Source organism: Neolamprologus multifasciatus, chromosome 22 (genome assembly GCF_963576455.1).
Source record: "Neolamprologus multifasciatus chromosome 22, fNeoMul1.2, whole genome shotgun sequence".
NCBI classification, from domain to species: domain Eukaryota; kingdom Metazoa; phylum Chordata; class Actinopteri; order Cichliformes; family Cichlidae; genus Neolamprologus; species Neolamprologus multifasciatus.
Window position 1 is genome coordinate 2,897,876 of NC_140459.1, and position 26,214 is coordinate 2,924,089.

General features: G+C 43.3%; 1 protein-coding gene across 2 annotated transcripts in view; it reads right to left on the reverse strand.

The window, feature by feature from the left end:
• Positions 1–26,214, reverse strand: part of tmem65 (transmembrane protein 65) — a 55,195-nt gene that overhangs the window by 13,527 nt on the left and 15,454 nt on the right. For both annotated transcript variants that reach the window (XR_014872038.1, XM_085149251.1), the window contains exons 2-4: positions 6,909–6,953; positions 4,373–4,440; positions 4,160–4,214 (exon numbers count right to left, since the gene is read on the reverse strand). Coding sequence is in view for 1 of the 2 variants with exons in the window: in XM_085149251.1 (XP_085005377.1) it covers positions 4,160–4,214; positions 4,373–4,440; positions 6,909–6,953 (168 nt within the window). In the remaining variant the exon portion in view is untranslated. The remainder of the gene's footprint in view (positions 1–4,159; positions 4,215–4,372; positions 4,441–6,908; positions 6,954–26,214) is intronic.

The window sequence follows — 26,214 nt, forward strand, 5'->3', positions numbered from 1 at the left end:
ATTCTCCCAATCCTCTGCTGTATCATCCATGTGCTCTCTGGCAAACTTCAGACGGGCCTGGACATGCACTGGCTTCAGCAGCGGAACACGTCTGGCACTGCGGGATTTGATTCCCTGCCGTTGTAGTGTGTTACTGATGGTGACCTTTGTTACTTTGGTCCCAGCTCTCTGCAGGTCATTCACCAGGTCCCCCCGTGTGGTTCTGGGATCTTTGCTCACCGTTCTCATGATCATTTTGACCCCACGGGATGAGATCTTGCGTGGAGCCCCAGATCGAGGGAGATTATCAGTGGTCTTGTATGTCTTCCATTTTCTGATGATTGCTCCCACAGTTGATTTTTTCACACCAAGCTGCTTGCCTATTGTAGATTCACTCTTCCCAGTCTGGTGCAGGTCTACAATTCTTTTCCTGGTGTCCTTCGAAAGCTCTTTGGTCTTGGCCATGGCGGAGTTTGGAGTCTGACTGGTTGAGGCTGTGGACAGGTGTCTTTTATACAGATGATGAGGTCAAACAGGTGCCATTCATACAGGTAACGAGTGGGGGACAGAAAAGCTTCTTACAGAAGACGTTACAGGTCTGTGAGAGCCAGGGATTTTCCTTGTTTGAGGTGACCAAATACTTATTTTCCACCCTGATTTACGAATAAATTCTTTACAAATCCTACCATGTGAATTCATGGATTTTTTTTTCACATTCTGTCTCTCACAGTTGAAGTGTACCTCTGGTGCAAATTACTGACCTCTGTCATCATTTTAAGTGGGGGAACTTGCACAATCGGTGGCTGACTAAATACTTTTTTGCCCCACTGTACCTGATGCTGAGGACGCACGCTTCCCTCGACAACAAGCTCCTTTTTAAGGAAGCCTTTAGAAACCCACCCACACATCACGCCCTGAACAGATAAGTGTACCTACAAGAGTGCATCTCTGCATACTCACGGATGATGAAAAAGCAGAGCGAGTGTCCAAACAACACATCAAAGCAGAAACAGGAGAAGGTGTGAAAGTTTCCGAGGATCAAAGAGCACCTTTGGAAAAGGACCAAGACTCCCGTCAGCTTCTTTGTCTTCTGCTTTCACGGTTTCACTGTCAGCAAAGTCGGCTTTGCAACAACTGACGGTACACCACAGCTCTGAATAATTAACGCTGTGGACGGCAGTGTGGAGGAAAATGCATTTGTTTATTGAAACTAAAGCGTGTTTGTTTTGCCTTCAGGGAATCTGAACGTTCCTGCAGGAGCTGAAAGTCCAGATGGACACCTTCCCCTCAAAGAGAAGCTGCTTGATGGCCAAGAGGAGGTGAGATGGTGAAACTAGCTGGCCTTGTTCTAACATGAACCCTGCAGGGTGGACGGCGATGACACGGACGCGTCACAGCCTGGATGGAGACGTCACAGCACAGCTATTGATCGTCAGCCCGTCTTCAGCCTCTGATTTGCACTTTGCAGAGGAAAATGGAGCCAGGTATCCATGGAAACTGAATAATCGCGCGGTGAAGAGAGGGGAGAAGGCGAGCTCGGGGGCTTTTATGGTTTCGCAGAGCAATAAAAACCCAAACTGAGAACCGCAACAGAAGACGGGGCGACGGCGGGATCTGTCGCAATAAGCAGTAACAATTCTGTAGAATCGAGTGTAAGCGCTGGTGGCGGCGCTGGTGGCGGCGCGGGAGCTGCGCAAGTAATAAAAACGTCTTCCAGGTGAAGCCAACACTGCAGGTGCTGTAAAGCAATCACACCTGGGAGGATTTCATGTGGGACTCTAAGGATTGTGCTTCTGTTATCTCCTCGTTTAGAACGACAACTTATGACTTTCCTGCTGGGCTGCTCTGTTATTGCTTTAATGCCAGTGGCATTGGGGGGGCTGCTGCCCACTTTAGACTAAATACAAGTTGTTTTTCTTCACTGAAGCCCTGAACTTTTCTAGATATCACCAGGAAGAAGCTGTGCATCCTGTAACTTCACTTAGGAGTTCTGTAAACTCTCCTCCAGCGCCGGTGTCCTGAAACGTTCAAGTGTCCGTGCTGCAACACACATGAACACAATTAGTAGGTCTCTAGATAGACTCTACAGAACCTGACTGCCTGCTGAGGTGGCAACGCAGCCATTTGACTCATGTTACAGCAGCTCATGAGTGAATGAAAAAGGTGCAATCAAAGTACATTTTTCTAAACACTTACATTTACTTAAATTTACTTGAACAGGGTTAGGCGTTGCCACGTCAGCAGGCAGCCACATGGAAAAGCTTCAGGACACTGGCCCTCGAGGAGTTTCAGACTCCTGCCCTACATGGTTAAAGCAACATGCACCTCCTTCAACATCACGTCGCACTGACATGGTCACTGACACATGCAGAAGCATGCAGGGGAGGCACGCAACTGCAGATGTGCAGTAAAAAAGAAAGTATTCTCCTGTTAATTCTTTTGGGTTTAACCCTTTCATGCATACTGGTCACTGCAGTGGACGCTATTCACAGGCTGGTTTCTTGTATTTGTGTCAGTGTTGATGGGATACTTGCACATAAACACAACACACAGTGTTCGTTTGTCTAATTCATAAGTCAAAACATCTGTTGTCCACCTAAAGCCGGGCTCACACTGTGCGATTTTTGGCCCATTTTGAGACGTTTTTTGAGTCGTGCGACCGTTTTGGCGATCGGCCCGATTTTGGCCTTCATCGTGCGTCGTGCATCGTGTAGTATACGTGGGGTAACGAGAAGCGATTAACACCTCACGACCAGCTCCTGATCATCAATCGCTTGGTCGTGAGGGTGTCGTCGTAGTTTCTCACACTGCGTACGCGCAAACACAAATGTCAGCGAAAAAGACGGCGCAGCACGGCGGTGCAGCGTGTGATCTGGACACAAGCGATGGAGGCACTTGTAGAACTTTGGAAAGCTCATCCGAGCCTTTTCGATGTGGCCTCACAAAATTATCACGACCACAAAAACCGTGAAAATAGTTGGATGGACATCGCTGCTCAATCACAGCTGATCATGTTTTTCATTAGCAGTTTAGCAAAGCTGATGGTGGTGTGTGTCTGTGTGAGTGAAAGACAGAGAGCGAGAGCGAGCGACAGAATTGCTGTTATAACCTTCATGTTATGGACGCACAGTTTGAGCACTCGGGTCGCATCAGAGCATCGGGACCTACGAACTTCTGACCCCTGCGAGTCAATCGTGCAGTTTGAGCAGGAGCTGAATCGCGCGACTGACAAAATCGCACAGTGTGAGCCCGGCATGAGTGGACACGTGACAAACTCTTTGAAAAGTACAAGTTTAAAAATGATTATTTTGTTCAGTTACTTTTTAGTTCGTTTATTTTTTCACATTTTTCAAAGCTTCTATCACATTTTCAGCCTTAAATTCGTGGCGATATTTTGACATATAAGATCCTCTCTGTAGTCCACATGTTGTCCTGACATTCATCTCAAATCTCACTTTATCTGGTAAACAAAAAAAACATTTCTCAGCATCTTTGGCTTTTGTTGTTTTTAATCACGAGTGCTAAAAATTCATTTCCCATAACCTGAGATAAGCACCAGCATCGTGTGATGCCGTGCTGAGACGTTCCCAGCATCTGTCGTCGGCTTCAGCAGCGCTTTTACAGCCATGCTGGGAGAAGCTAATGAGCTTCTTCCTCTCCTCCTTTTTCCTCTTTTTATGGCGCTGCGAACATCAAGATTACGATCTACTGTTACAGACTACTATAAAGATAATTACTGGAGTTTTTGTAGTTTTAAAGTATCACCCTGTACTACGAGACCCTACGGCCCCGCTGAACGATCCTGAACGATATAACGATATAAAAAGATTCGCTGAGATCGACAGAGGTTTTGATGTGGCCACGCCCTCCTCTCCTCCTCATCCATCAAAGCTTCGCAGCTTCTACCGGCTACTCGAGTGGGAACGCTCCTCAGTGGAGTTTCATAAATCAGGGATTTGAAGATTCATATGTACATATATTAACACATATTTGCTGTAAAGCGGAGAAAGGAATCATCTCACGCATGAGGAATGGGAGCAGAAAGTTGCTTTGCTCGGTTATCCAATCAAAACTTTCTACATTAATCAATTAAAATATTCATTAGAAATGAGCTCATGAAGGCCAACAAGATAACGAAGTCGTTTCAGGTTTACGCGACTCGTCGCCGCTCGGCTCTTACCAGCCATGGTGGAGATCCCCAGAGTGACTCCGATGGAGAGTTCGATTTGAGTTCCCTGGAGAACGAAAGAGAAAGAGGTGAAACGCTCATCCCGACTCGGAGTTAGCACATCGGGCAGAGCAGACAGAAGGAAATTACAGCCTTAATGCAGAGATAAGACTCCTTTTTCTTTACAGGCGACTAATTCCTGCAAAATGAGATTCAAATACTTACTGCTGCAATCATGATGGCATTATCCAGAAAGCCAAATCCAACAAAGGGGATGGCGTTGTGGAGTAAAACTGCAAATTAACAGAAGGAAAATGAAAAACGTGGAAAGCAGAGCAGATTTATTTGAATGTAACTTGGAATAATTTGCACAGTGAACAGCTTCCCTGTGATAACGCTTTGTTTACGTTCTGCTCTTTTCCACCTCCATATTTATATTAACTGGCTCTGTAAGATTATCTGTACATCACTCAGATAAAAAAGTGCTTATGCATCTTAAACCTGACGCCCTGCAGTTCAAGGCTGCTTCTTTTAAAGAAGCCTAACTGATCATCTTTGATAAGAGCAGCATCCTCTGTAACAGCAGAATAGTTAATCAAGCTAATTATTGATTTTAACTTCATATTTCTATTTGAGACATTATATGTGGGAAGCATTCAAAGACAGTCCAGGGCAAAGTGTCTTTAACCTGCAGTCCTTCTAATCACCAGCAGGAGGCGACTTCTCTGGCTCACTTGATTCGTGACCTCGGTAAACATTAGGGCTGAGTATCGTCGCTGATTTCAAGAATCGATTCAATTCCGATTCAATTTGATTTGAATCTGGGAAATTTTGACAGTCAGAAATATTATAATTCAGATTTTTGTATCTATAAAAAAGAAGCTGACACACGGGAGACTTTATCAAAGGTGTGAGCGTCACAGCAGAGGCCTTTGTGTCAAAGTAGATGAAGATAAAACAGAAAAACATGAAGGTGATTTTTCCTGTTCTGGGATTTTATAAAAATATTCTGCAGTACATCAAAAACGAAAGAAAACCATTAATCAACACATGAACATTACCTCTGACATTACAGCGGTTTTATTAGAGACACAGCGTTTTGCATTTTGCATAATTTTAAAAAGTTTAAATTTGTTCAGTGTTGAACGGCAGAAATTAGGTTTTCTTTTCGGAAGAATGTAAAAGGGGAAAACAACGGTAGACTTGTGTGTAACAAGCAAGCGAATATTGAAGAAAACAGATTTTTAGACAGGAAACTGTTCTTGAAGAGAGAGAGAGAGAGAGCTGTGCATCGTGGTCGAAGCAAAACAGTAAAAGTCAGAGTGAATTCATGACGATGTTTATGTGATGCGTAGTTTGGATCTTCTTTTGCTGCTGGTTCGGTCAATATTGTTTGGAGAGACATCAAACTAACAGCTTTAGAATCAGCGCATAAAGGGCGTGAACACAAAGCGCGGACCCGCCGACAGATCAGAATCAGCGGGCGGTCTGCTTTCAGCCCCGACCGTGAGAAAGGCGACATCTCACTGATTCTGATCCGCGGGTCGCGCTGTGTGTTTACGTCTTTGTGCAGAATCCGTGTTCCTGCTCGCATTTACTGTCTTAGCTGTTTGGTGGTTGTTGAAATTTTGTGAGATTTCACCTGAGATTCTGTCATTTCGGGCAAAATAAATTTATATTAAAAAAATCTACCAAAAAGGCAAAGCTTCTTAAGAGAATGAGAGCAGGACTAAAAGAAAAAAATCAAAAGATAATAGCAGGATACATCAGAAATGACCTGTTCACAGCCACTCTTAAAATGTTGCCCCAAGTGGTAAAGGTTTTAAGAAAAGTTTTGCAGAGTATAGTTTTAAAAAGTACCTTTAATCATTGTGTAAGATCTTGGTGTCATGTCCTTACACAAACAAACTCGTGAAAATATGATGTGAAACTAAGGAGAGTCAATTTTTTTTAAATTTTATGGGTTTTTCAGGAATTCGTTATCTTGTTGGCCGCTTATTCAGGATTTTAATGAATCGATTTTACGTTATCCAAGCCAGAATCGATTTTAATCGATAAATTGATTATAAAAACCCACCCCTAGTAAACATGATTATGGGGTCAAAATTATCGTCATTTTGTGAATTTTGGTCCCAGTTTGAGTTGGACAGATGATAAAGAGGGTCTGCTTATTAGCTAAAGGAGTCGTTAGCCGTGTCCTTTGGCTCAGTCGGGAAAGCAGCCACTCTTCATCCTCCCTTCACAGGACAGGCAGACTTAATTTTTATACAGTATCATTAAAATCTGTCTGATTGGTGAATCTGTGCATGCATTTTTAATGACCAATGACATTAAAGTTAATTTAGATAAAGCTCAGAAATCCTTAAAGAGTAAGGATCCTGTGATCAACAAGAGACAGCTCACTGATGTCCACACCACACCTGACCTCTGAGGTCAGTAACTGAATGAAGTGCAGATGAATAAATTTGGGATTGTAGTTTCATTCCCAAATATGGACGATTTGTGGTGTGTGTGTGTGTGTGTTCCTGTTTAGCTATCTTTGTGAGGACCGACAGTCACTTGTGAGGACACACAAACGGTCCTCACAAATTTGAAGGCATTTTTAAAACTCAAAATGTGGTTTTAGTGTCAGGGTTACAGTTAGGTTATGGTTAGGGTAGGCAGCAGGGAAAGCATTATGTCAATGAGATGTCCCCACAAGGATATAAATACACATGTGTGTGTGTGTGTGTGTGTGTGTGTGTTTGTTTTAATCTCTCACCGTATCTGATCTGGGCTGCCGTTGGCGGCGAGGGCTCCACTTCATCTGAGAACAAAAAGCAAAGAGAAAATCAGAGTTTCACTCATTAACTGCTGAGGTTTGACTCCAAGTGTCTGCAGCAGCATGGAGACGCAGTCAGAGACGCTGATTCACTTCTTTAGAGCTTCAACTTTAATGATGGAGCTCATCAGTGTGAGGTGCGGTGATTAAACGCTCACACCACCACCCTGCATGTTTTATTTATGCAAATATAAACCAAAAGGAATTTAAATCGAGTTAAAACACCAAGACGAGGCCACGTCTGTGTTTATGGATCACGCTGTGCAGTGGATTCCCACTCCGAGTTGGGTGGGTCTGTCACCAGCCACAGCAGCTGCTCATTTACTTTGCTGCCTGTGTACAGTGCAGGACTAACACAGGCACAGGTGTCCACTCACAGCACGTTCACAGTGACTAAGCTAACGCTGACGCCTGTGGACGGTGAGAGGAAAGCTGGAGTACTCGGAGAAAACCAACGGAGGCGCAGGGAGAACTCCACACAACAGAAGCTCCTTACTGTGAGGCAACAACGCGAACCACTGCACCACCGAGCCATCGGGAAGCAAATCCTGTTTCCAAATAACGTTCTTTCCCCCCAAACTTGATTGTTTCTGCTGATCTCCAACAGCCACAAACTCAGGTATCAAAGGGGTTCAAATATGAAAATAATGCATGAAAACCAAAGTTAACTACCAGCAGATTCACTGAAACTCTGCGAGAGCGGCTTTCTGACGTCCAGCCACAGATTGGGTAATCTCACGTGTCGGTTTGGTCCATCATCTCACTGTAATTGGTGCGAGGAGCAGCAGACTGGGCTGGTGTGTGGAGCGCCCTCGAGAGATGCTGAGATAACTGGACAGAAGTGTGCCACTGGAGCAGGCTGCACTCTCAGATCCAATTACAGGAGCGGGTCGATTACTGCGACGCATCAATTTCGAGCTCTGCCTGTGCGTCTGTATGCTCCTCACACACTAGTTTTCCTCCTGTTCTTAGAGCAGACCGTTTTCTCTGTGCACCCTCGGCTCTGTCTGTGAGGCAAGAAGCCTCAGGTTAGACTCCAAAACAAACCAGCCGTGGACAGAATCGGACTTTGGAGACGTCCGAGTCTGAAGCTGCGTTCAAGACTCCAGGAGAGACTCTCGCTGTTTATTCACCAACACCAGATGCAAACTTGCTGAAGATCTTACTTTTAATACTTTTCCTCACATGTATCTTTATGTTGCCCCCAAATACTGGACAGAAGTTAGTCCTACCACCACCACCACTACTACTAGTAATGAAGCCAAAAAAGGATTTGTCAGTATCAAGCGTTTGTTTTCTTTCAATCCTGACTCAACCTGATTTACAGTTTTACTAATAAATACTTGTTTAATACGTTTATATTAGGGCTGCACGATTAATCGTTAGAAAATCGCGATCTCGATTCATACTTATGTGCGATCTCATTTCCAAATGACAACGATTTAAAAAAAAAAAAAAAAAAAAAAAAGAAGAAGACGAAGATTATACCGCATTTTGATCCGGGACGTAATCTGCATGAAAACAAGCGCTCGCTCTTCCTGCTCAACCAATGACAAAGGCGGAGCCTTATACCACGTGATACAGAAGCTGGCTGCTAAAATTAGCAGGAAAAGACAACGGAGAGCACGTCAGGGATGACGAGAAAGTGACAGGAGAAAATCCGTCCCGGTCAACCACCCAAACATCAATAACGGGAACCTTATACAGCGCTTCCCTAAACCCGTCGAACTCCCGCAGGCACAAAGAAATTACAGAGGCTATTACTTATCACCTGACCAAAGATATGGCTCCATCAACACTGTGCAAAACGAGGGATTTAGGAAAATGATCAACACCCTAGACCAGGGGTGGGCAACTCCAGGCCTCGAGGGCCGGTGTCCTGCAGGTTTTAGATGTGTCCTTGATCCAACACAGCTGATTTAAATGGCTAAATTAGCTCCTCAACATGTCTTGAAGTTCTCCAGAGGCCTGGTAACGAACTAATCACGTGATTCAGGTGTGTTGACCCAAGGTGAGATCTAAAACCTGCAGGACACCGGCCCTCGAGGCCTGGGATTGCCCACCTCTGCCCTAGACAAACGCTACGCAGTGCCGTCCCGCAACTATTTTTCTATTGTTGCACTACCTGCTCTATACACGCAGCGTCGAGCAACGGTGGAGACGCAATTACAAGCAGTACAACATTTTGTTGTACTGCTTGTACAGCAACGACAAAACGTGAGACATTTGTTGTTTTTATGTTCAGTCTCAACTGTTACGAAGTTGATGTGCAGTTAATAAGTGCAATAAATATTTATACTGGAAAAGAAAATCGTGAGAGAATCGTGATCTCAATTCTAAGCAAAAAAATCGTGCAGCCCTAGTTTATATCCTTAAATGTGTGCAGCCTCACACAAACAATGATTCCCAGCCTCCTCAGACTGAGGCAGCATTGATGCATCGCTGGTATCACAGACGAACGTTTTCTCTGCTGCTGTCATAAGACAAGCAGATGAAGAGAAGTAATAAGAACAATATTTTATTTCTGTCAGCCCGAAACAATCAGCTGAGGGAAAGAAAATGAAGATTATTTCCTTCCTTTTTTGTTTCTTGTTTTAAAGCCACACACACACAACATGATCAGAAAGCTCAAACAATAAAAGATCATGGACACCAACATGAGTGAAAACAAAAGAACTGGGAGCTGGGAGCAGTGCCAGCAACTGGGCTGATGGGATCCACATCCCTGATCTTGGAAACATCCTGTAGCTGCTTGGTTTAGTTGAAGAGGAGAACATAGAATAAAAGAAACCCTGTGCCCTCCTTATTCAACCTAACATCCAATTACCACAAACCTCCAGCCTTCGTATTTGACTCTGAACAACTTCTCACGAGGAAAAAGAAAAAACATTCATACTGAAAGAAAAAGAAACCAGCGTCTACAAATTAAAGCTTCTCCGAAGGATCCGACGCTTCCTTCTGCCTCCTCACTGAAAGCTCAATAAGCCAAAGTTGCCAAGCAACAAAATCCCGTTCCAGTCAGCGAGGCCTTAGCAACAACATTCATCCAGGAAGTAACTCGGCTGAAGGGTATGAAGGAATGTAACAGGTACAAAATGTCACTCTTCACTCATCTTTAACACAACAGGATGCCTCTGAAGTGTAAGGAGAGTCTCACACACATCAGCACTGACAGCTTCCACTACAACAGCAGCAGTCGAGCCCTCGCAGGCATGGGACACCTCCAAAACCTCCAAAACAAAGGAAGCATTACTGCCTTTGTTTTGGAGGTGTAATATTAACCCTTTAAGACCTACCATAGAACCAAGTCCGCCAGAGCTTATATTATATGTTTACATGCTGTGGAGCCATTTTTGGGAGCATTTCAAGTTGATATACATCAATACAACCATTATAGCCCAGATTTTAATAATATGTCTGCATTAAGTGCATAGTAATTACATAAATTGCAAAAAAGTGCAATAAACAACAAAAAAATTGAAAATCGTTTTTGTTTTTTTAACATATATTTCTAATTAGAGAAATTTAAGAGGCTTATCCCTCAAAACTGTAAATACAAAAAAGTTGCACAAAATAGTTTCCCACCACAGGAAATTTATTTTGAGTGTCTTCATAGTTTTATTTTTGAAATACACCAATTTTTATACACTGCAGGAAAAATGAAAATAAATATTATAATGCAAATTTGCAAAAAAGCAGCATATGCATCAAAATAAACTATTTCCAGCAGTGCAATATGAGTCCTAAGCATCCCAGAAACGACACAGAAAGTCATAAAGTCAAAGATAACTTTTAAAAACACCAGTATAGGCTCATGAGGCCCTGATGGTAAAAAACTACATTTCCGCAAAATGACGTCACTTCCGGTTTCGGCCAAGTCATGGCGGACATGCGATAGTTCGCGCTGATGGACGTAGGAAGTGTTATGAACAGCTGATCGGATCGGCAAAGCGTGTTTCTGGAATATTGTGTTTTTGTTGCTACAAGTGCTTTTTATGCAGTTTTTGCAAAGCTATATGTGGAAGGAAACTGTGACCGAGGACAAGCTGATGGCATAAGATGTAAGTACAACTCCTCCGGTTTCATATGCAAAAATATTTTTTGCGCTAGCTCACGTGGTTGCAGAGCTACCGGGATTTAAAAATAGTTACGCAAAACAGAGAGTGCCCGCTCCGACCGGCTTTAAAGGGTTAAAAAGGAACGACAGGTGAGCGGCTGAGACGTAAATGTGTGATCCTGCCAATCAAGCAAACTGACTGATGCTCATTAAAATTCAAGCAAATGACCAGAAAACCAACTGAACTCTGAGATATTTGAGAATTCTGCCGCGTTTCCCACCAACTGAAAGGCTTTTTGTGCTGTCAGCATATGCGAGTTTGTTGGGGCGTACTTGGGTCCAAGCGGCATGAATATCATCAGATGGCGAGCTCGAGGTGCTGCGTAGATGCCCGAGTACCTGCCAAGTTTCTTGTGACCATATGGACTCATCGGCAGGGCATTATGATTAAGGGTGTGCATGACTGGACAACTACATGTTTTAATGTTGCAGCCTTTGCTAGAAATACTAAAACACCGTAAAAAGATGCAACAATGCTACGACCACCAGCACCGGTCTGCAGTACTTTGATATAAAGACTGATGTCAACTCGGCCAGAATAAACTGGAATATCAGTCGAGGTGATGTGTGACCACATTCTGCACAGAGTGGACGCGAGCATGAAGAAGTTAGTGCTCAGTTTCAGTCAAATAGTCTTTTTTTGTGTGTTAGATGTTGAAACAACAACAAATTAGTTACACTACACCAGCTACACACTTCAAAGAAGTAAAACAAGAATGAATGTTTGATCGTGAGGTCTGCAGCCGTATAATTCTGTTATACTCTGTTGTGGTGTGGAGAAAAGAAATTAATTATTCCACTTACAGGTTTTTCCTCTGGAAATATTTACATTTGTACTTTGTGACAAATAACTGAGGTCGAGTATTTCTGGGAACAAGTCTGCAAAAAACCCAAACTTCACCCGATTACATTCAGTCAACCTCACGATCGAGATCATGCAGACAGACTGATCGCTGGAATCACTCGTTCCGGGTCCCATTCTGACCAGTTACACTGTGCACTTCAGACCTCAAACTGGTGCAGACAGCAAACATCAACTTCTGGTTTAATTGGACCCAAGTTTCCTGTGGAGGAGCATCTCTGGAGAGGCCCGGCTGGCTGCAGCGGAGACGTTTTCAGTTCACAGCTTTCAGGCCTGAAGGCAGCACGTCAGGCGAAGAGTGCGAGCGTGTATTTATATACTTGTGGGGACCAAAATCCTGGTTCCCACAAGTCTGAAGGCATTTTTGAGAGCTATGGTTATGGTTAGGTATTCATTTTTCATGGTTAGGGTTAGGGGCTAGGGCAGGGGTGGGCAACTCCAGGCCTCGAGGGCCGGTGTCCTGCAGGTTTTAGATGCGTCCTTGATCCAACACAGCTGATTCAAATGGCTAAATGACCTCCTCAACATGTCCTGTAGGTCGTGTCCAAATTCATGGGCTGCATCCTCCTGAGGCCGCATTTGTAGACCGATTACGTCACAGCGACGTGCCGAAGGCTGTCCAAATTTGTAGACTCCTCCGAATGCAGCCGACAAATGCGTCCTCCTTTTCTCCGAATTTGAAGGATGGGTCGGGTGTGTCCTTCTTGGCCCACTATATCCCAGAATTCATAGCGCGGCCCAGCCAAGCTCCAGTTTCCAACAATGGCGGCCGCTACTAAGTTTTAAAATTACTCTTATTATTCTTTCTGGGTCACAAAATAAACTTTTAACATATTTTCAGGCGAGAAAGTAGCTGTGAAAACATCAAATATCTGCTCGGTTTATCAAGATATCGCATATTTGCAAAAGTGCTTCGACGTTTTCGGAGACGTCTGTTACCCACCAGCTCGATAGCTCGCCGGGAGCTCGAGGGTCACTGAAGCCGCCGAGAACGGCACAACTCCCGTCACATCATGTTCAGATCACCGCGGACTTTCGCTGATCAGGTTAAACGTAATATATAAGTCACTTAGACAACCTAAAATGTTATTGTTGGGCCTTTTTCAGTGTTTTGTTTGTTCGTGAGTAAATCGGTTTGGCTGAGATTAAAGTTATTAGATTAGATAAAATAAAACTTTATTAATCCATCGGGTGGGTTCCTCCTTGGTTTTCACACAGCTGAATAAATGTCAAACAGAAAACTGATTAAACAGAAGTGTGAGACGGTCGAGAATTTACGCCAGTGTCCTGTTATATTTTAGATAGCAAGGAGCAGACGGCCGAGTTTATTAAACTCCACCGAGACAGCGGTGACGCTAATCTGAAGGCTAGACCGTCCAATTTCACAGCCGTTTACTTCCGGCCTACCCGACCTTCTGAGGACCCGGCCCACGTAGACCGCGAAGGCCGGGTCCTCAGGAGGATGCAGCCCATGAATTTGGACACGGTGGTAGTTCTCAAGAGGCCTGGTAATGAACTAATCATTTGATTCAGGTGTGTTGACCCAGGGTGTGATGTAAAACCTGCAGGACACCGGCCCTCGAGGCCTGGAGTTGCCCACCCCTGGGCTAGGGCATTATGTCAATCAGTTGTCCCCACAAGATATGAATACCTGACGTGCGTCTGTGTGCGCGTGTGCGCGTGTGTGTGTGTGATCCACTGAATGTCAATGAGAGGATCTGGTGGAGCTGCAGGTTCAATTCGATGTGATTTATTCAGATAATGTTCTGATTATACTCGCACGCAGGGCCGCCTCACTCTTCACACAATCGCTGGAGTTTTCATTATGCAAACATCTCAGGAGTTTGTGTCTCACAATTTATTGTTTTCATTGAGAGTGTCACACTTCATTAGTAATTCATAGTGTGAGTATTTACACTTTTACATGCAAAAAGAAAAGAGAAAGAAATGATAATAAACTCTGTGTGTACATCAGCAGCTTTATGAATTGCAGATTTTGTGCTCTGGCAGCAATAATTTCCCCTGACAGATGATACACTTTAAAAGAAGATCAAACCTGACCTTAAACCTAATTATTATAAAGCACTAATTGATCTCTAAAGTTAACCAAGACTAAATAAAAGCTCTGAGCAGGTCCAGCCAGTGAGACCTTTAATCTTAGAGCTGATCAATGAACCTATAACAGATTAATCTGAGGAGCACGGCGGTGCAGTCTGCTGTGAAAGGCTGGACCTTCATTAAACACACTTTGATCTCAGCAGCTTTCAACATTTCTTTAATCAGAGAGGCCAGCGTTCAGTGTTAGTGTCTCAGTGGGCGATACCTCCAGTCTCATCAAACTGTCAGGGTGAAGGCGACACGTGTGTGCACCGCGTTTAATCTCTGTCAACAGATGTGCGACGTAAATATGTAGGATCACAACATCCGTTTCCCGTTTGCAGTTCAGGTAATACTGAGTTTGTGCAGGCTTGGACTGGATGCAGAGAAAAAGACCAGGAGAAGGACAGAAGGAAATACTGCATTTATTAAAACACAATCTGAAAACCATCAGTAATGTGTTTACATCCATAAACAATGGAGGACACAGAGATCTGCTGTGTGGAGATGCCCCGACTACACTGAAAGCTGGCTGAGCTGCCCACAGCAACACACTGGGAACACACTGGGAACACACTGGGAACACACTGGGAACACACTGGGAACACAGTGGGAACACACTGGGAACACACTGGGAACACACTGGGAACACACTGGGAACACACTGGGAACACAGTGGGAACACACTGGGAACACACTGGGAACACAGTGGGAAAACACTGGGAACACACTGGGAACACACTGGGAACACACTGGGAAAACAGTGGGAAAACAGTGGGAAAACAGTGGGAATACAGTGGGAACACAATGGGGAAAACACTGGGAACACAGTGGGAACACAGTGGGAACACAGCGGGAACACACTGGGAAAGCATTGGGAACACGCTGGGAACACGCTGGGAACATGTCTGTGACGACTCGACTCCGATGCAGTTTTGTTAAAAAGAAGTGTTTGAGAATGCTGCTGACTTCCTGCCCTCTTCCTTGCTGAGTGCAGCTTTGCTCTGGAGCCAAACGACGTGGAGCAGAGAGCAGCTTCTGAGTGCAATTTGATGGTATTGTGAGCCGAAGCGACTCGAGCCGAGTCTCGATGGCGTGAGATTAGATCCAGAGCCCACATCAGAAGCAGAGCGTGACAGAGCATTGCTGAGGTGGCCGATAAAGCTGCAGGTGAGTCTGCAGACTAGTTGGGATTTTGCAGAGTGTACGTGTCAAAGGAAAATCCAAGTCAGAGATAAAATGGACTGTTGTTTACATTAAGCACCGTTTTTCACAATAAAAGTACAAACATGAACAAAGCGTTTGCTCTGACACTTGGAAACGACTCTGAACTCATCATTAATGTTTCTGAACGCAGAAATATTAAAGATTAAAACAACAGAAACAAACAAAAACTGAAACATTTCCTCTGACCTGAAATACTCTGTGTGAAAACAGCTTCAGGGTCTTTTACATTAGAGCTACAGAACCTTCGCTGTTCTCCTCTTGAACCAAACTTACCTTCAGCTTCCTCCCAGCAGCATCTAACAACTAACCTCTACTTTCCCAGCCTTCAAATGATTTTGCCTCCCGGCGTGTGGGGAGGACCGCAGCCTCATGCAGCCGCTGTTCTGGTGACTTTGTGTCTTTCTTTTTTAGGCCACAAACAGCGAACGACACATTTTCACTCTTTTTCATTTGGACTTCCTTGCGCCTGCAGTGTGAGTACAAACACTGCGACTCCTGGGAAAACGTCCAGAAATAGGTCTGCCTGATGCAAGCGAAAAATTAATATCACTGTACAATCTGCCAATAGCTGCAGATTTGGAGTCAGATGAGTAAACGCTGAGTTCAGCTCTCGAGTGTTTCTGCTGCAGGGTTTCTCATAAAGCTGCTAATGACAGCCGTGTGAGTGGAGCACAGTTCATGTCGGTGTGAGATTAAATCAAACATAAGCTGACTGTGTGTGTTTGTCTGCGTATACATAATTAGACTTCAGCAGATGCGGCGTCATCTGTCTGCTGTCACGCTGCTGATTAACAGCGTGGAAACGCTTCCTGCGACACACCTGACGAACACGCAGCCAACGCCGCAGACAAGTAAATATAAATAATCCCCACAGATGACATCGTTTCACAGGCACAGCTGGACTCAGAAGGGTTTATGTACCAGAGTGCATCTACCCACATTAATCTATTCCTGTGGCACATAATGCGCTCCATTATTAACACTTGTGCATGAATAATATCAACAGTGTGCAGCTCTGAAGGTGCAGAGCTAAATCCACCCAAAAGTGGAAATCAGCATATTTATTCATGCATTTGCATTTTTGAGCATCTTTTGTGCGCCTTGAAAACTTCAACCTTGAACACTTTCAGTAAAATGCTTACTCTCATATTCTCTGTAAGATGAAATCCTCAGGATTGGCTCCAAAATCAAACAGATTCTTCTTCTAACATTTTCTTTCTCCCAGAAACTTTTATACTGGGAACACTGGCAGCATTAGAGTTCACCCACAGGAAGTCAGAGCGCTGCACAAGCCAACAAACAACTAAAACCTTGGCTTTGTGCAACAGCACAGTCATGCTGGAAGGTAAAGGACAAACGCAAAGAGCCGATGGCCTCGAGTCTTTTTCCTGCTCTGGTGACCTGCTGGAAGCTGCATTTGTGCAGCGGGTGGAGAAGCTGCTCACGTCAGGCTACGCCGACCTCACCGAGGCTGCAGGACAAGGACAGCCACCACGAGCTCTGTCCAACACGCTGAAGAGGAGCAGCAAACAAATCTGCTGCTCGGTTTTCTCATCTGCTCCACGCTATTTGTCAAATACGGCGATCGTGGCTCAAGAGTTGGGAGTTCGCCTTGTAATCGGAAGGTTGCCGGTTCGAGCCCCGGCTTGGACAGTCTCGGTCGTTGTGTCCTTGGGCAAGACACTTCACCCGTTGCCTACTGGTGGTCCGGCAGCCTCGCCTCTGTCAGTGCGCCCCAGGGTGGCTGTGGCTACAATGTAGCTGCCATCACCAGTGTGTGAATGTGTGTGTGACTGGATGTGTAAAGCGCTTTGGGGTCCTTGGGGACTAGTAAAAGCTACACAAATACAGGCCATTTACCATAGTGTGTGTGTGTGTGTGTGCATGTAGCAAAAAGATGCACACACACAAAAACTTTTTAATTGAAGAGAGAAGACAGACCGTCCTATCAAGGATGCAGGCTGTTATCTCTCTCACACACACACACACACACACACACACACACACACACACTGAGCAGAAAGGGAAATTAACACCATCCGGCCAACTGCTTCTCCTCCATCAGCCAACCTGGCGGCTCATCAACCGTCACTCGGAGGTTTCTTTAGATTAGAAACTTTGCTGCTCACGCAGAGGAAAAATAATTGGTGGTGTCAGTTTGGCATCAGTGGTTTTAAAGCAACCAGCCTGGGGTCTAAATAGTCCCACGCTAAAGACCCTCCAGACTCCAAATTCTTCACCTGACATGAGCAGAGTGCTGAACGACGACGACTGAAACAGTCAGCTGCTGAAAATCGTCTCTCTAAAAGTACGTTTTGGAGTATTTTCGTGCATTTTTCCCAAAAAATTGAAACTAAGAAGTTGAAACTGGAAGCGTCCAGCCTGCGGACCTGCAGCTCTCACACATCCTTCTTGGCTTTGTGGCGTGAGCCGACCTCCGCTGCCAGAGGCCGCCACGACAGCTCGTGCATCTCTGCTGCGTAAGCGGAGGACCGGAGGCGTACGCTCAGCAGTGAAGCAGTTTCCTTCAGTTCACTTTGGAAATAAAACAGAGTCTGCAGGCAGAGTTTAGCTCTGTTGTGAACTTCCCCTCTCACAGCTGACACTGCTGTGAAACAACATGCAGACGTCCACAGGCAGAAAGTTACATTCAAGAGGTTTTACATTAAACTTCAAAGAGAAGCTGCTACACTAAGTGTGTATTTCAGGCTCCTGCAAACAGCCCGTCCACTATAATTATCACAGAATATGAAAGAGCAAAATAAGCATTGATTAAGTGAAATGAAAAGCTGGTGTGGATCCAGACGCTTAATGACCAGTGATAATGAAGTTTGATGACTTCACTCAGCTCAGCGATTCTCCTGCAGACTCTTATCATTAATCTCATTTATGTCAGAGTCATCAGTTTTCTTTCTTTGCTCCATTTCAAAGCTGCCACAGTTTCCTAATAATAAAACAGAATAATCACATAATCTGGAGTTCGGCCCGTCCTTGAGGATTTTTAATTTATCGTTATTTGACTTTATTTACTGCTTTCTGTTTGCAGCTGACTGTGTCGCCTCACAGCTCTCAGCGTTCCTTCGTTCTGCATTTCTCCACCCGGCTGTTCTTCTTCTCTCGCGCTGTGTTTGTGTAATTGTCAGCTTTGTCAGAGGATTCGTCTCAATCTCCCTGCGTGACGCGCCACTTTGGGCTCAGCTGAAAGCGATATGATGCGGGCCTTATATCAGGCGGGGGAGCTGATATAAGGAGGCAGCTCGAGTTTTTAAGCGAGGGCCTAATTTATGTGCCACTCAACAGCACCTCAAACCACACAAGAGTGTTCATCTGCCTCAAATCTCAGAGGAAATGACACGCTACACCCTCACGTCCACAGAGAGGCTGACGAGTTCCCGTGGAGCGCTGGCCCCCGGCGGGGTGCGATCGAGTGGATGAGCACGTGGACGTGTGCACGCAGCGCTGTCTGTCATACTAGTGCTGTCAAAACATTTATTTCCTCAAAAGAAACCATCAACACAGAAATGAACCATCAGAATATAATCAATTATTCATTTTTACTATCAAATGTCTTTGTTTATAAGTTCTATATTAAAATTCTGGAAGTTTGTTGATGGCCTTTGCCAGCAGTGAGGATTTGGTGCTTTCATACATTATGTATGTTCAATGGAGAATAAAATATAAGTAGAAGAAGAAGAAGAAAATCTTAAAATGTGCATTTTCTATTGCATGTGCCTATTTTTAATGTGTCATTGGACTTTTTTTAGTGTGACCACGAATTTTAATAGAAGAATTGATCAAGCCCTAGATCGACGGCGCGCAGGGAAACTGATCAATATTGTAGGTATATTGAGTGTTTGTTTTAGCTTCATGATTTTGAATGGTTTCATAAAATTGAAACCAGACCTGGTGGCTGTGACTGATGGCTGCACTACTATGAGCTCTGCCTCATTCTATGCCATGAACCATTTGACAAATACACTTACATCCATGTAATCTGTAATCCAGTATTAGTCTGGATGATTTGTTTGTCTATTTTTCAAAGACTGTAAATGATGAAGAACAGATATGAGAAGAAAGAAAGATGAAAAACTATGAAAAGGAGGCCTTAGGTCGACTATACTACACATGTACTGTCTAGTTAAAGCGATCAGCGCTCCTGAATCTTTTTTGCGCCACGGACCGGTTTATGTCCGACAATATTTTCATGGACCAGCCTTTAAGGTGCCGCGGATAAATACAACAAAATAAAACCGATATCGGTACCAAAAAAAGGAGATTTATTCATAACACACAGGAGAAGAACCAGGGAAACCGAGTTAATGATAAAAACCCTGAAAACCATGGATTTCAAACCATGAGTCTCAACTCTCGTGGCCCGGTGCCGCTCCGTGGCCTGGGGGTTGGAGACCGCTGAGTTAAATGGTTAATAAAAGTTATTACATACAACGGATCCTTTACAAATTAAATGTGACCTTGTACTTGTGACCTTGTTTCCGATACCTGGGTGTGTTTCCGATACCTGGGTGTGTTTCCGATACCTGGGTGTCCACATCACTCAGGACCTGTCATGGTCCTGCCACATCAACACCCTGGTTAAGAAAGCCCGTCAGCGTCTCTTCTTCCTCAGAAGACTTAGAGACTTCCATCTGCCACTGAAGGTGCTCAAGAACTTCTACTGCTGCACCATCGAGAGCGTCCTGACGGCAAACATCTGCACCTGGTTTGGGAACAGCACCAAGCAGGACAAACGAGATCTGCAAAGAGCGGTGCGCTCAGCCGAACGCATCAATCAGAGCTCCCTGACCTGCTGTCCATCTACACCAAGCGGTGCAAGTCCAAAGCTAGGAAGATTATGATGGACCTCTCCCATCCCAACAATGGACTCTTCTCACTGTTGAGGTCTGGGAAGCGCTTCCGCTCCCTTAAGGCCAAAACAGAGAATGAGGAGGAGCTTCTTCCCCCAGGCTATTCGGGCCCTGAACCAGGTGTAGGACTGGACTCTCCCACACATCACATCACCACACGCACCACCACACTCTTCCTATAATCCTATAATTCCTATAATCTATAATCTTTATAATCTCTTTCTGCTATTTGCACATTTTTTACTGTAAATTTCTAAGTTAATTTGTAAATTTTGTAGTAACCTGTAAATTGTAAATACTGTAAAACTTTTTTTCTGTCATTTAATGGTCGGGCATCGTACAGCTACAAGCATTTCACCCCCATGTCATACTGTGTATGGTTGTGTGTGTGTGACAAATAAAAATTTGAATTTGAATTTACTCTGAGGATATTGTTACAAATTTGTCATTTTTCTATTTAGGACTGATGTCATCCCTATAACAAACAGATACATAAATATGTAAAAAACTTGCAACATTTTTAGAACTGTTTGCTTTTTGGTTACACACAGTCCATCCTTCATATACAGTCTATGGCCACAGCTCCTTCTAGTTTCATTTTTTAAGCCAATATGTAATCAGAGCTGCCTCCATCCAGCACTAAGCTGATGTCTGAAGTGAGGGAGCATTGATATTGTGCATTAATAAGCAGAATTTGTAGGCAAACAAACAAGAAATCCCTCCATGTTTGCTGCAGAGACACTCCACGTGTCCTAATCCCACTAATTAACTCCCTGAAGATTTGCACTTCTTGAATTCACTGCAGGTGTCACCGGTGGGAAATGTGCTCAAACCTGGAGAAAAGAAAGCCTCTAAAAAGACTTCCCTGAGCTCAGGGGATATTTTACTAGCAGTTTAGCACAGCTGGTACGGTAATACCTCTGTTTATATAAAAGCTGCATCAAAATCTGTATAAGCAACTCAGGTGGGCAATATACGTTCAAAAATATGTCATGATATGTTGAGCAAATTTAAGACAGAGGCTCCTGAAGCTCTCGCTCTCATGCACGTCTGGGTTTGTCTGGTTGCTGTGCGCTAAGGAAGAAACCACACGGCTACTTAAAAGCAGTTTGGTGTTGTAGGATTTTGTTCATCTGGCCAAAGGACCGAAATGCACAGCAGACCCCGAGTGTGACCCATTCATTGCCTGGTCTACGTGCTGGTTCACTGCATGTGTCGCAAACTCACTGCACAGAGACAAATTATAAACTGAAGCATATGGAGGTCACGTCAATCCATCAGGCAGGTTCACTGAGCAGCACCATAAACAGAGCGCTCTGCTCTGCATTCATGTGAAGGAAACGTCTGTCACACTTTTCAGTCTGACCCCCGAGTGCGCTCTGAATGAGGAAAATGCAAAATACTGAAACATTAAACACCTAAAATTAAATTATTTTGATCAGAATTCTTTCAGTCTTTGTTCAGACAAACCTGATGGTGGCTTCTTCTTCTTCTTTTTTTTTTTTTACTAACAAAGTTTCAATTAGTCAAACTTTAAATATATTTTTGTTTATGAAATGGGAAAAATAAGAGGAAAATTCTGACTTTTGTTAAATAGGAAATCTTTATGCAGACCGATCGTGCTCATGTGCGAGCAGAGGACCAACAGGTGAAGTAAAAGTAATGTTCTGGCTCCTCAAGGGTCGCCCGAGATATTATGTAGTGTCAAATAGGTTCATACAGTATTTGTTTTGGGGGGCATTTTTACACTGTCTGTTTTATTTTGACATCCTACCGGAAGTGGTGCATCTCACTACTTCCTGTCTAACGGTAGAAGGATATTTATCTACTCCTGTGCCTGCCTATGCTGTGTCCTAAGCCAAAACCGTCTGTAAGTTGGCAGTAATGTTGTATTTTTACAAGTGTGTGTTTGGTGCCAACTGTCGTGAGTTACTTGCGACAGTTTATACAAGTGAGTTCACCTAAAGATGTGCTTTATCAGACATTAGCCTAGACGCTAATTAGCCGTTAGCTAACGTTAGCTCGTTAGCTAACGTTAGCTCGTTAGCTAACGTTAGCTCGTTAGCCAACGTTAGCTCGTTAGCCAACGTTAGCTCGTTAGCCTGTTTAGTTTTGCTTTACTTTGTATGATAAGGAAATACAGCCTTTTGTTTATAGGTCATAGCATTTTCTAATTGTAAAAAAACATGTTTACATATGTCAGCTTACACATGAGATTTTGTGTCTTGTTTCATTCATTCTTTCATTAAAGTCCATGCCATGCATCCAATTTGAAATAAAATACCAGAACAAAACAACGGTGTGGTTTTTCTTTGTGAGATGATGGTTATCTACAGCGCCCAGTTAAGTGCGAGGTCATGAGTAATGTTACTGAAGATGACTACATAAGTGCCATTTGTTTTTTCCCGGTGTAGAGAATAACAACACAATATAAAGTGAGATTTTCACTCTGGACTGAAACAGGACAGAGAGCAGACTCCAGAACTAATTTGTGGTTCGTTCACGCCACAGTGAAGCATCCTTCGCCTGAAGTTTATTTATTTCCTCTGACAGCCAACACGAGGAGTACAACAGATAACTGTTCTCGCCTCTCACCCAGTGTTTATTTTTATCATTTTGCAAAAAGTCTAAACATTGTCAGCGCTATGAAAGTGAGGAAAAGCAGCAGCAGTGGCATGTACTTACATTTCTGTGATGCACATAGACTTTGGTATTATTATGTACTATAATGTGTAACTGTACTGTTATATGCAATACAAAAGCTTCTCCAATAAATGCTCAAAACTCTGCTGCTGCTGGCAGAGAAGCCCCTCTGTTTGCATTCAATTAGTTTAATTAAGCGTACCAACACCTTTGTTTCCTCTTCAAAGGATTTGCAACTTTGAATATTTGCTAATTCCTAAAGCTAAACCTGGGTTTGGATTCTTTTAAACACCCTAGCCTCCAGGCTCTGTGCAGTACACACTCACAAAGCTGTGGTTTTAAATCAATATCCCCAAACAGCAGCGTGTGTTGTTCTGGAAGAAGCACATCACAGTGACACTTGCTGCCAATGCACAAAAACAGTCCAACACTGATCTGTCCTCCCACTGCCGATGCACAAACATCTGCATCATCTGAGCCGCAGAGTGCTGACCTTAGGACACATTTTACTCCTTTAAATCCTCGTGTTTACTCCTGGTGGTTTCAGGTATCATGACAAATGGCCTGTTATAGGTCACTGATCTATCAGACTGCTACCTCACCTTGTTTTATAAAGTTCACAAAAAAGCTTAAAGCTAACGGTAGCTTCTAGCAGGGTGAGTTAGAAGAAAATAAAAGAATGCATCGTCTCTACCTTTAGGACTCGCAGTGCTGAAATTAGCTCCTAACAGAGAACTTATCTGCCAGTAAAGATGCACCAGTATTTTAAACAGCTACAGCAGTGAGCAGCCATTGAAGAGGATGGTGATGTTGAAGAAGCTGGTAAGACGTATGGGCTGGGCGATATGGCCTAAAATTCATATCGCGATATATTTTCAAGCATGTGCGGTAACGATATATATCACGATATATTCTTTTCTTCTGTACAAAGTATTTTCCACACTATAAGGCGCACTTAAAATCCTTTAATTTTCTCAAAAATCGAGAGTGTGCCTTATGTATGAATTCTGGTTGTGCTTACTGACCTCGAACAGATTTCTGTGTGCAGAAATCTGTTAAAAAAATGTTTTAGTACAACTTTGCTAAGCGGCACTGCTTGATGGATTGTCAGATCATTACGGCTGCCGTAGTGAGGAGCTTCACGGAGTAATCTGGGTCCAAAACTCAGTCTGATTCAGGTCCCAAAGTCAAACGAACACAGAGTTAAAAACGGTCTAAATTCTTAAATCTTTAATAAAATCATCAGCGTTGCAGCTTTATCAGGTGTAACAATTAATTTAACATCCAGGCATCCATGAAAATAGAATTTATTAAATTTAACAGAGTTAGAAGTTAGCAGGAAGTTAGCTCGCTAGTTTCCACCTAAACATGATATAGCATGTTCTGACTGAGAGATTTTTGAAACTAATTAAAACGCACAGCTCTGCTATCACTTCCAACATAAATGAAGACAGAAAACTAAACAGCAGTGGCGTTTGCAGGGTTACTGAAGTTGGACTACCTGGTATATAATGTTGTGCTTGCTATGTTGTGATTGCTAGCGACACAGCTATGTTAGCATAACATTAGCACAGTGAAGCTGGAGGATGAACGCCAACTTTTTTCCACTCGATAAAAGTCATTAATGAATCAATGTTACGGAAGTGGAGGAAGCGCAGCTTTTGGCTTTCTCCTTATTTCAAAAGTGCTTCATCTCTTTGCTGTGACTGTCGCCATAATTTGCAGATGATAATGGTTGTAGCCGCTGCGATGCTTTCGACCAAAACAGGCGCAGCTTGATGACATCATCAACATGCGCTATCGCGATAGAGTGGTATAGTCAAAATCTCTATCGTTGGCCAAATTTAAATCGTTTCTATCGTATATCGTTTCTATCGCCCACCCCTACAATCACCTCATTAATAACACAAATATTTTAGTAACATCCAGTATCACTGTCTACAAAACTCTACAGTTAGACTACTACCGCCTTTAAAATGCAGTTATGGATCAGTCTTTTAGATTAATAATCAATAATGAAGTTAATGTTCACAGTGTGTGAGTGAGTGGAAGTTCCACAATCCCACGCCATCTCTGCGGGTAAAAATGTACGAGCAGAAATCCAACATGTGAATAAAGCTTTGTTTTTGTGTTTTTGCTCATCAAAACAGTTTAGAAAATATATTAAAAAAAAACTTCAGCTGCCTCTATCGCCCAGCAATCTCTCAAGAACGGTGACATCATCCAGAAGTAATGCGGTCAATCGTCCTTATTGGTTTCATCTCATGTCTTTACAGAGAGTTTCTCTCAGCATCGTTCTCAAGGGAAAGTCTGAGGAGTTAAAAAAAGAAGCTCCTGCCAGCAGGATAAGAAGCCACATCCGTACAACTCCTGCTGTTTTCATCTACACGGGAGGATCGTTTCAATGGACAGCAGCCACACTGTGAAAACCACCATCATCTACTTCAAACCCACATGAGCAGCAGCAGAGTCACACTGTAATGCATTTTAATTGGACTCAGTGGATCATCCAGTCCAGCTGTGACACACAGTTATACATAGATACTGCAGATACACATTATTTATTGATATGTTCCTTTAATGTTAGAACTGTGAAACACTTCAAATAGAATCGTTGTGGTGCTTCATGTTAGTCCGCTGTAACAATGTAACCAAAGAACGACACCAATACCAACGTATACGACACCAGTTTGTTGTGGTTGTCGATGAGCCCTTTCATAGGCAGTAAGCCAAGAATCATCTTTATGAAAAATAAAGTAACAGCTGAACTATCTGAACAACGAGCAAGCACAAAACTTTAACGTCACATTAAAAATTTCTGTACTCGAATGAAAATAACGAGAGCTGTGATAAAAATATTTAAGTTTTCTTTACGTGGAGTTTAATTATGTTTGGTGTTAACATGTAAACCAATCAGGGTTACACATGTGGCCTGTTTTTAAACCTTTATTTATTCCATCTTATTTATTAACCAATACAGCCTGCGTTCGAACAAAATCATACAATTGATTGTCCCAAAAATCAGAACAGAATTGGGGAAAAAGGCTTTTAAATACGCTGCCCCTGCTTCCTGGAATAATCTGCAGAAGGAACTGAAATGATCAGAATTGGTTACCTTGGGAGAGTTTAAGTCTGTCTTAAAGGAACAAGAGAATAACTCTTTTACTCAGTGTGATTGTTTTTAATGTACTCTTAATTTGATCTGTTATTGTATATTTTACACATGTTGGTATGGGATATTGTATTTGTTTTAAATGTTATATACCTATGTGGTATGTGACTTTTGTTGCCATGAGGCCAGGTCTCTCTTGGAAATGAGATTTTTAATCTCAATGAGATTTTTTACCTGGATAAATAAAGGATTAATACCAAGAAAAAATTCACCAGAAAGTGAAACTGCTCAGATTAAGAATCTCTCTTGTTACAGTCGCTTGG